Below are 10,987 nucleotides of genomic sequence, written 5' to 3'. Positions count from 1 at the left end.
ATAAGAACTTAATTTGTGTTTGTACCTTGGGTGAAAGAATGACTGAATAATTACAATCCAATGATTAATTCCATTAGCCATGGTAAGTTAAGTATGTTCCAGAGAAACTGAAACACTTGAGCTGACAGTGCAGTGCGGATAAGGTACAGTGGAATTTCTAAGTGTATGCTGTTGTGTTATAAATGAACACTTGTAGGGTCAGGTCAGGCCCAGAGGCAGCACAGCTCCTTTCAGACAGTGGGGAGCTGAAACAACGTATTTGTCAGGCCCTTGTGGATATGTGGAGAGCCAGCCTAGCACGCCATGAACCCTATTCCTATGACTGGGCATAAAGCCAGACCCTCTTGACCACATCTGTGATTCAGCCCCAGCTGATCAGTTTGATTCAGGTCCATTAAGAAGCACTGATGTGTCCGCCCTGTACTCACAGAGTTAGGAGCATGATGGTAGGCTGTGTGGGTCTAGTGTGGCACTAAGTTCTATTGCCTCCTGAATGTTGTACTGAAAACGGACATAGCACAGTCCCAGCCTGCCTTGTATCTTTGGCAACTACAAAGTACTTTCTCAATATTTATCATCTGAAATTCCTTATGTTGTCCTGACTTGTGCATACAAAGTTCTGTTTAAACCCACTATGTTGACATGCCTGTACATCTAAACACTAATATACTAAAAAAAATTACGTAAAGTATTGCATCTTCAGAGAACTATACTTCATCAGCTAATTAATCTTTAAAATACTCTTGTGACTAAGTTAGAACTTGTTTTTTATTTAATTCAATAGACTTTCTTTTTCCTGTGAAATAAAATTCTCAGATTCTGCCTTCTGTTCGCAACCCAGCTATCTAGGTCTTGACATAACTAAGGAAGTGGATTAAACAGAATAGGCCCATTCATACCTTCCCCTGATCATCTAGTTTTGTAAGAGTGAAAGAATTTGACAAAAATCCTGTGGAGAAAACCCCTACTCAAAAGAAAGTAGTTAAAGTAAAAATATGAAACCTCTGCATAGCCATAATGTTGTCAACTTTAATAATTTGAAGCATGTTTCTTACTGTGTGGTTTTTCTGAGTCTTTTCAGAATTAATCTCAGCATATGGGCTCAGATTTCAGGTGTGCAAATCAAATGACCATCTGTTCAAAATGCAACTCCACAGAAAGGCTTTGATATTGGTCATCAAACAGAAAAATGTTTATAGCACTTCTGTGCAACTTGCTGCTAAACCTGTGCCAAGTAATAATACAAAAGGTGATTGCTGCATCGTGTTTTCTTAACGAGAAATGGTATCACAAACTCATTGTAATTCATGCTATAACTTAAGAGTATTTTATTTCAAGAGTATTTTATTAGTATAAACTAATACAATCCTTCTTGTGTTGGCCCGTACTATGGTGTGGACAATGCTTTTATTTTACATTGATTAGGAAGGACAATGTCAAATAAGGATGGGTAAAATTATGCAGACTACAGCACTTTATGTAGTGAATACGCAGTCCTTTACTGTTCAGAAAATCTGCATAACTACTCAGGCATATATAAAACTGGACATATGCTGTAATTCCAGTTATCTCTTTTGCTTTCAGGAATTCGGGAAACAGTTCTGGTCCTGCTGAACACAACAGCAAACTGCCAACTGATTTTTGAGAGCCCAGAATCTGAACTTTACTGATTCACATAAACATCAGCTCAGCTGTGTCTTCTCCACCTTGCACCTGTGCTCATGTTACACTTTCTATATAGGCCACTATGTTTTCTTAGGCGTCTATCTGTATCTCACTTGTATCTGTTTTGCAGGCAACACTGAGACCCTTTTCAGAATATCATGGTAGAGCTATCATGAGAAGCGTGGTGGAAGGTTTTCATGAATGATGGGGTGAAAGGCTTGTGGTGCTGTGGAATTTCTGGAAAAGGTGCTTTGAGAGCAACTGGGGAGTTGTCCTGAATCAGTGAGGAGGACAGGAGCAAGAAAGAGCTAGAACAGGAAATAATGCAGGAAGTTAATTTGGGAAGGAAGTCCTTACTTGTTCTGAAAAAGCCTTTTCTATGTCATTATATGCTGGGTTTAAGGATTAGCATTGGAGAGGAGAATCAATGTGTTGCTTGTAGGCTTTACAGGGCAGTTTTATTGATATATGCATTTGTTTTAAGTTTGTACATCACCATATTTTTGCAGCCCTCAAAGCATACAAATCCCCAAAGGAACAAGTATTCGTATTGGCAAGAAAAAGCAAAGAAACAGTCCAGGTATGAAATTCAACATGATCTGCCTTGTGTCCCATAATGCAAACAACAGTTTGGACCCTACATTTTCTGACTCAAGTCTTATAGGCACAGGATAACTTGAAGGATGGCCGATTTCTGGTTTTCTGTGGCTTAAGGGCTTCTGCATGGCCCTGTCATTCCTTTGTAAACTGTGGAAAGTTAAAAGGCCAGTTGATCTTCACATACCTCAGCTGGCAAACCTCCATTTCCCAGCAGCAATCTTCTTTGAAAGCAGCTGCCATTCCAAATTTTTGGCTGTATAATCAAGTCTCACAAATCAGATTCTAAAAAGTCCCATTAGCCTTCTATTCAACAGGGAGAAATTAAATCTGAAACTTTATTGTGGAGTTCCACAAATGCTGAAAAAGAATGAACTGTTTCTGAGAAGGATATTTTCGCACCACCAGTCATTTTAATGATGCATAATCCTTTATGTTTTCTCAGGTGAAACTTCACAAAAGGTGTATAGATATAGGTGAGACTGAACATAAGTGCATTTTTGGCCATTAACAGTCCTGGGTCTCAAATCTCTTTTGGGTCATCTCTTTTTCGTACAAGTGTGTAGCTTAGAAAAGTAATGAAGAATGGGCACTATGGGGCACCACGAGGAGATATGGTCCTTATACTAATGAAGTGTGCTTCAGCATTTTCCTTCTAGCATATGCTCTTACCCACAGGTGAATGGGCACTTGACCCCATTAACATAAGGCCAGTACTCTCAAATGATATGTTTCCTAGGCTTGTTATGGCCTGAATTCTTAAGAGTCACAGGATAATCTACATTCTATTTGACTTGTCATGTGACATATATACTGCTTATTTGGTACCTTTTATCTCAGGAGAACACGCACTGACCTGGGGTCCAGGATTTCTGATTTCAGTAGTCAGGAGCTCCTGACATTTCTGTGCATTTTGAGGACCTTTTGGTTGACACAGCCTGCTATCTGAACCAATCAAATATTTATTCCCTGCTGCCTAAATTTCTCTGCGAAGTTTCACTCATGTCTTATCAGAAAGCTACACGATCACTCATAATCCAACTGCCAGAGGTATGTTTTAGCTGTCTTGCTCTAATTGCTCTCTGAGACACTTCTGAATGAAGTATGGATATATCCAGGGTTCCTAGCCCACTCTGGGCCTGTCTAGCTTGCCCAATCCACAAAGTGTTAAACTCTCCTTAATGGTTACCCCACAAAAAGGTGCATCTCTGAGTGGTGTCTGCCCACAGCCTGGGCACTTGAGCAACATCCCCTTCATGCCTACAGGCACTGCATTCCTTGGAATCAAAAGCAAGAGTAACTGCAGAGGGCTGTCCCAGGGCAGGTGGGTTGCTTGGTCAAGGGTAGGTTCATGAGCACCGACAAAGGTTTTCACAATTTGCATCCCAGGAGAGCATTCCAAAAGTCTTGTCTTTTCAAACACAGCCTATTTTTTCCTAGCCATCTGCTTACCAAGGAAGTATCCCTACTGCCTACCTTTTATGGAGGCCTAGCCTGTCCTCTAGCGGTTGGGTCATTAAACATCATATGGATAGGAGAGGACTTGACAGAGGTGGCTTCAGTGAACGCTAAACAGTGGTGGTGGCACCGTGGTTTTGCTGACTGAGCTATGCTGTTGCTATGTACAAAACTGCTGGTACTGGTTTGTGTAATGCTGCTTGTGTCAGTGAAACAGCCTGTGAGAAAAGATAAACGCCTTCAGCTACAAGTCATTTCTGGGTTCCTTCTCAGGCCTGATATCAGTTAAGAAGAAGGAGTATCTACTGTAGTTTAAACTGGGTTGAGGGGAAAAAGGGCAGTAAGGGCTGCCTTGTGTGATTGCTCTGGAAGGAAACCTGTAATTATGTGGAAAAATGTGATGAATGTTTTATAATGGAAGTACAAAATTAGTGAACTTTATTGATTCACCTGTAATGTACGTACTATGTCATAAATCATTAATTTGAGAATTTATAATTTCTTACACTTGAAGCTCTTGTTCTGTTGGTTCCCAAACACTCACATATTGAGGAATGAACAGCATTGATTTTCCTCAAGTAGATTGATCGCTTAGATGCAAGAATTTCCTATTTTTCTCCCCATGGACTATAGCAAAGGAAGAGCTGCAGCTTTGATCTCACTGACTGGCAGCGTCTTCTACTCCTCTGGCATGCACTTTAATTTTTTTTAAGGCAAAATGAAAGAATTGGCTTTTGTGGCATTCTCTTCTGCTATGCCAATTCTTAGCTGTATTCTTTTAGCAAAAGGGATTTTTAGATATATTTCCTTAGATTTTTCATCATACTGTTCAGTATCCTGATGTTAACATTTATTTCTGTTAAAGTGCTGAAGAAGCTGTGGCAGCAATGAGGCTGTTAAAAGGTAGATATGAAATGTGAAGTAGCACATGAATGTAAGAAAATTACACTTGGTACAGCGAAAGAGATTAGGACAGAGGGCAGAGAAGATAGCCCATGGAGAACTGTAAAAGGCACTGGCAGATTATCAGCATCTGAATTAATCATTTTTGTCCACGCTGTAAAGCAGAGAGGAGTTATAAGCCTGAAGGCAGGCACAGTTTTATTTTTACTTTGCTATCATCTACATGTAACCCCAAACATCCTGCTGAGATCTGTGTAGCTTCCTACCCTTCTCCCACACTACTCAAGGCAGGTTGTGATGACTGTAAGCTGAAGCTTACGGTTATACACATATTACTTGGGAAAATATAACCTAGAACCTGAAATATTTTGTAGAAAATATTTCACATAGAACTTTGCAAAACAGGGAGACCTGCTGCTCTGCATTCCTTCCTCTGCTCACCACTTTTTAAAATCATGTCTGTATTAGGATGCCTAAAAAACCTGCATTTGCAGGCCATGCTGTCACAACGGAAGGGTGTGTATGGTTTTCATTGTATAGCAGACTCACGTTTCTCATGCTGTGTGCTGGGTTCCTTCCAATTGTTAAATCCTATTCACAGGCTGTACTGCCCAGCTCGTTTTTCACCTACAATAAACCAGAGCCTTTAGGACAGTTTCATGGGCAATGACAGGATGGACAGCAGGCTGGCGGAAGGCTTCAGAAAAATTCCTGAAATGTGGACTGCACCTTCCTTCTGCTCAGCTACTGCAGGTTTACTACCGGGGGGGACAGACACACAGCGCTCTGGAGAGCTGCTAAAACACTCCCGAGCTGCTTATTATAATAAAAAAGCTTGTATTCCTCCCCTACCCCCTCCCCCCCCCCAGCCACGGACATCTTTGGTGAAGCAAGGGCAGGGACCAGTAAGCCGGGCTCAAGTGTGCGTACTGAGGAGCTCACGAAAACCGGAGGACGACACCACCTTCCAGGAGGGGGGCAGCTCCTTTCTGCCCCCTCCCCGGGCCGCTACCCGCCGGCTGCGGGGCGGCAGGGCCGGGCGCTCCTCCCGGCCGGGCCCACAGGTGCCCCGGGCGGCCGAGGCGGCGCCAGGTCACCGCCCAGCCGCGGGCCGAGGCGGGCGGACCCGCACCCACGCGCAGCGCTGCCTGCGGCGGGCAGGGCGGGCTGCCGCGGGGGCCTGGGCGAGCCCATCGCGCCGTGCGCGGAGGGAGGGAGGGAGCGAGGGAGGACGGACCGACCGACCGGCGGGCGGGCGGGGGGAGCCGCCGCCAACCGGGTGCGCGGCGACCTGATCCCTGTCCAACATGGTCGCCGCTCACGCCTCCCATTCCTCATCCTCCGGCGAGTGGATCGCTTGCCTGGATAAAAGGTATCGGCGTCTTCACAGGAGCGGCTGCGGAGGGATGCTGTGTGCCTGTAACCTGCCCGCCGCATGCGTGCGTGCATGCATGCATGCATGTGTATATGTGTGTGTGTGTGTGTGTGTGCGCGCGGACACCCCCCCTCCCCATCAGATCCTGCCTTACATAAGGAGAGTGCAGGTGGGAAGCAAAATGCCCGGAGGAAGCCGAGTCGGGGCGGACGGGCAGGATGAGGGCTCGAAATGCTCCGGCAGTGGAGGGGACGGGTAGTTCCCACTGGGATAGCTGCTCTCCGCCGGGCTCTGCTGCCCGGAAAATGCTGCACGTGGTGGAGGAGGGGGAGCTCCAGGGCGGGGAGAGGGCGCCGCGGCCCGGCGGCCTGGGGCTGCGGGCCGGGGACCCGCCGTGCCAGCCGTGGCAGACCCGCTGCCTGCGGCGATCGCGCCCCAGTCCGCCCTCCGCCTCGCCTCACAGCCCCTCACTTCGGCACACCCGCCCCGGCCTCGCCTCTCCTCACCTCAGCACGCCGCCCCCCGCTTCGCCTCTCCTCAGCACGCCGCCCCCCGCCTCGCTTCGCCTCACCTCAGCACACCGCACCCCCCCCCCCCCCCCCCCTTCACAGCCCCCGACCCAGCCACCTGACAGGGCGGGCGGGAAAGCACGGACCCTCGCCTCAGAGCACTCCGTGGCGCAAGCAGGTGCAGGACTGTTGGCCGGAGGGTGGGAAAAATAAAAATGTCCGCCCCGAGAAAGGCCCCCGGAGGTTCCCGTCAGCGGCGGCAGCTTCTTCTCCCCGCAGCGGCGTCCGGGGGGCCTGCGGTTGTCTGCCAGGCTGGCGGCAGCGTTTGCTGCGGGTCAGGTACAGGTGGGCGGCCAGCAGCGCGTAGGTGGGAGTTACGGCTTGGCTAACGTGTGCTCAGAGGTGGTGTGCTCACTTCTAAAAATACAGGCAATTTTTTTTTTTTTTAAATAAATTCTTTGGACTGCTTTCCCCGGGTGTTGCAGGAGCGAGTCTCACGGTGTTGAGTTGCATGGTGGGTGGTTTGAACGTCCTTTGCTGTATTCCTACCTTCAACACTTACTGGATTAGTTCATAAGTGAAGCAATTTGATTTCTGAATGCTCAGTGTCTCGTGTAGTCTAGGAAAATAGTTAACAAAAATTTACACCATAAATATGCTATATGGTTCAAATAAAGCTATCGAAGAGAATTCACTTACATGGCATATAGCAGTTTACTGAGCATCATTAGCTAGCTTTTCGCAGTTGATGCCATTTGGGGCTGTGCTGTGGAGAGAAGCCTTTGTGCACATGGAAGGACTACCTTCCTTTTCTCATACTTTCTACCATTACCAGGTGACCTCCTAGTGTTGTAGGACTGCATCTCTGATTAGGTTTTCCTTAACAGTCCAGGCAGCAAACTGTAAGAAGTTAATGAAACTTTCAGTCTAGACACCTACCACGTATACTGATCCCCCTCTGTAACACATGACTTAAAAGAAGACTAACAGCTTAGAGGTTGAATAATGTCTATAAATGTTGAAGTACTCTAAATGTAAATACAAACAGAACTGGTGATGGTAACCTAGGCATATAAAAACCAAAGTGAAGCAGAGGGCCTGATTGTCCGTTCTGTAAACTGACATTGTGCAGATGTGAAGAAGCAGAATATGAGCCCCAGTACTTTTAGATAGGTAATCCTGTCAGTTCCCACATTTCTTAAATGCAATACATTGTGAGATCTAAATTGTAAACTAAAATTCAGGGGTTTGTGCTTAATGAGATGCATAGCCTTGCAGAGTGAACAATGTTTTTAGGAAACACATGAGGCATTTTGTTTAGAAATCTCTCTGCCACTATATTTATATGCAAATTAATATGCTGACCATTTTTATAATGGGAATTTCATTAGAGCTCTTAAGATGAAACTTTTTCTTCTCTTTTTGTTACTTGGAATAAGCTAATGGCACCAGTTTGTTGAGTGGAAAGAATCAGTTCCAGGTGCCCTGAAGGTTTATGTATTGTTATCCTTCTTTTCCGGAAGGCAATCTGGATGTAGGACAAACCCAGGACATTAGAGATTGTAGGTTTTTTCCTGGTCTCTGTCATGCTTTGCTTTGTGATCATACGAAGTACACTTAGGCGTTTTGTTCTGGTTTTCCATTTAAAAAATACAGTTAAAGCTGTGTTGGGAAAGTGCTATAGAAATCTAAGTACTATTAGGTATAGCATTTTTAATTAATTTACACACTTGTATTTCTAGAGTGTATTTCTTTTTCTATAGATGACTATCAGTGTACTCATTTGAATTATTATGTAATTTCTATGTATTTTAAGCTTTTAAAAAAATCTTACAGGATTTTCTAACCTAGGTGTGGATTCTGTGAATATAGGATAATTTAATGAGACAATGCTCTGTGGGATACCATCTGTTTTTATTAAATAATAAATATAGTTTTAATATGTTTTAGTTAATGAATATGTTTTCAGGAGAAAGGCAGTTCTAAAACTGGTATGCTTTGAATTTTAGGTGAGCCTCAGCAAAGACAATTAAAATGGCATGTAATATGGATTATCCAAATTCATTCTTTTAAAAAAGGGAGAATTAAATTCTAAATGGAAATAACAAAACACATAATGTACAGAAATGATGTGTTTTGTATATGTTCTTTATGTTTTTCTCCAAGTCACATACCAAACTAGAACTACTAACATCTAAAACAAGAGCACGACCATCTAAAAAAGAAGAACGACCAAAATGTTTCAGGAGAAATGTTATTACTGTGCAGAGTACTGTGGGCTAGCAGCTTCCGTGTGTGGTTACAAACCACAAAAGACAAAGATCAGTACTTTAAAATCAAAGACACAGGACACTATTTATATATAAAGTCACAAGTGCAAAGGTAAGGAAAAGCGGGAACAGAAATGTTCAGAACACTGCGCTCTATCAGGAATATTTTATTTTTGCAGGAGAGAAAGATCATCAGTGGTGAGCAACTGTACATCCTGGTTGTACCTGGAGATGTAAATAATTTTTCTGTTGAGGAAACCAGTCCTTTTATCTTTGAAGTAAATAGTTGCCTTACCACTGATTTCCTAGGGAGCAAAAGCATGCCTACCATTTTAGCATTCTTCTGTATGTCCAATCTGCACATAATTAAAATCAAGTTGCTGATTTATGCAAGTGTGTATAATTAGCTTAGAAACAATGTCTTCTCTGCTCTCATGGTTTCTTTCACAACAAAGACTAACCAGGAAATTTCCATGTTGACATATCTTTACTGAATGGTAGACAGTGTATTTTTTTACATGACTATTATTTCTCTAAACCTGATCACAGTTATGAATTCAGGTGTTTTAATTGGATTCAAATACAAACTTTTTAATGATGTACAGAATTCACGACAGTCAGACATCCCAGGATTTCATACCTGTCTATGGCATCTTGTGTTTTTCTCTGTATTAAATATAACTTTCAGTCCTTAGCAGACTGGAGGAGTAGATCACAGAGCAAAGCATGTAACTTTGCTAGCCTATTGTGCTAAGAATGTTATGATCTTTGCTCAGCTATTTCTAAATTATTTAAATATGAATGGGCATTTCGAGGACATATTGTACATACCAAGCTTTTATATCCTTGTTAGACTTTCCACTTGCATCATTTACATCTAACAAAACCAAAATAACACATACAGGATAATATCTCAGGTCTGTACCTTAAGCCAAGCTCACATAGATTTGAGTGTAAATTCGGACTGAAGCTATGTAATGGCAACATACTGGAATTGGGATTTATTTTTTAGTTCATTGTAACATATATTTGAGGTGTAAGTTATCTGTATATGCTTAGTAGTCAACAGGTCTCTTGTGAGTATAGAGATAGGCTAGAATGAAGAACTGATATTCTGAAAGAATTGTCATAAAAGAAATATGGAAAATGCTTGTCATCTTCTATAATTATGTCAAAGATAATGGGATATAGATTTATAATCAGGCAATATTGTGAATATTTTAGAATTGCTTTAGAATGCTATTTTATTTACTTTTAAAATGTATTTTTATGCGATTGGTAAAACATACACTGACTTCTACCCTTTTTATTTGTAACAAATCCATAGAAATAACACCACCATTTTTCATGTAGTTTGGATCTGAACAAAATCATTGACATACACTGCAGCTCCTGTTGGCCTGCGTGCTTGGCATTTTCTCTCTGTAAGTCATACGTGGCTAAGCTGGTGTATATTTGGATCAAGTCTGTGTGGGGATGTATCGGCAGCAGGCACCATGGTGGATGTGGAAACTCGGAGACAGAGCAGTATAGACGTAGCCCAGATGCTTTCTAGCACTTGTGCAAAGGTGCACTCTTCTGAGAATGATGAATAATAACAAATTTATCTTTCCGCATCATACAACTCATTTTCTAGTCCAGTGCAAAGGTGCAGTCTTTGATGAATAATAAAAAAGCCCTTTTTCTTTCCGTATCTTCTCAGAGAGACCAAAATAATTGTTAATATAGCTTGCCATAAGCTTGCAGATCTGTGCATTTTATTGAATATATGAATTCATAAAAACTCGTAGAGAGCAGGAGTTGTATTTTAAACAAATTCAAGCTGTTTTATTCTCTGCTCTCAGGCTTAGGCATTTCTAGTATCAGCTTCCATTTGTTACATGTGGTTGCAGTAAGTTACACACTTGTTCTATGAACAAGTATTAAGAGGAAGAAAAAGTGATTGCCCTAGCATTCATGCGTATAAACATTGTCACAGCCCACCAGAACAAATTAGTACATGCACATGCCTATTAGGACATGATATATTCAAATGTAGTTGGTAGTCTTGTGGAGTGGCTGCATGACTGGTGTGGTACTTGTGCAACTGTAGGCTTTCTCTTTTACCAGGTGATACTGGAAACGTGTCTAAACTGTCATTGCCTGAGTTATTTCTGGCATGTTGTTAGGATTTGATCTCTAAAATCCTGTATTCTGAGCAGATTAAATTT

At 42.7% G+C, this 10,987-nt stretch overlaps 1 protein-coding gene across 3 annotated transcripts in view; it reads left to right on the top strand.

Annotated features, from left to right (window-relative positions):
• Positions 1-5,885: 5,885 nt before the first annotated feature.
• Positions 5,886-10,987, top strand: part of RAPGEF4 (Rap guanine nucleotide exchange factor 4) — a 160,395-nt gene continuing 155,293 nt past the window's right edge. For all 3 annotated transcript variants that reach the window (XM_049812151.1, XM_049812141.1, XM_049812177.1), the window contains exon 1: positions 5,886-5,995. In XM_049812151.1, coding sequence (XP_049668108.1) covers positions 5,931-5,995 — 65 coding nt within the window. In that variant the 5' untranslated portion in view covers positions 5,886-5,930. The remainder of the gene's footprint in view (positions 5,996-10,987) is intronic.

This window comes from Accipiter gentilis, chromosome 1, assembly GCF_929443795.1.
Source record: "Accipiter gentilis chromosome 1, bAccGen1.1, whole genome shotgun sequence".
In the NCBI taxonomy this organism is placed as follows: Eukaryota; Metazoa; Chordata; class Aves; order Accipitriformes; family Accipitridae; genus Astur; species Astur gentilis.
This window is presented reverse-complemented; position numbering and strand designations above follow the sequence as displayed.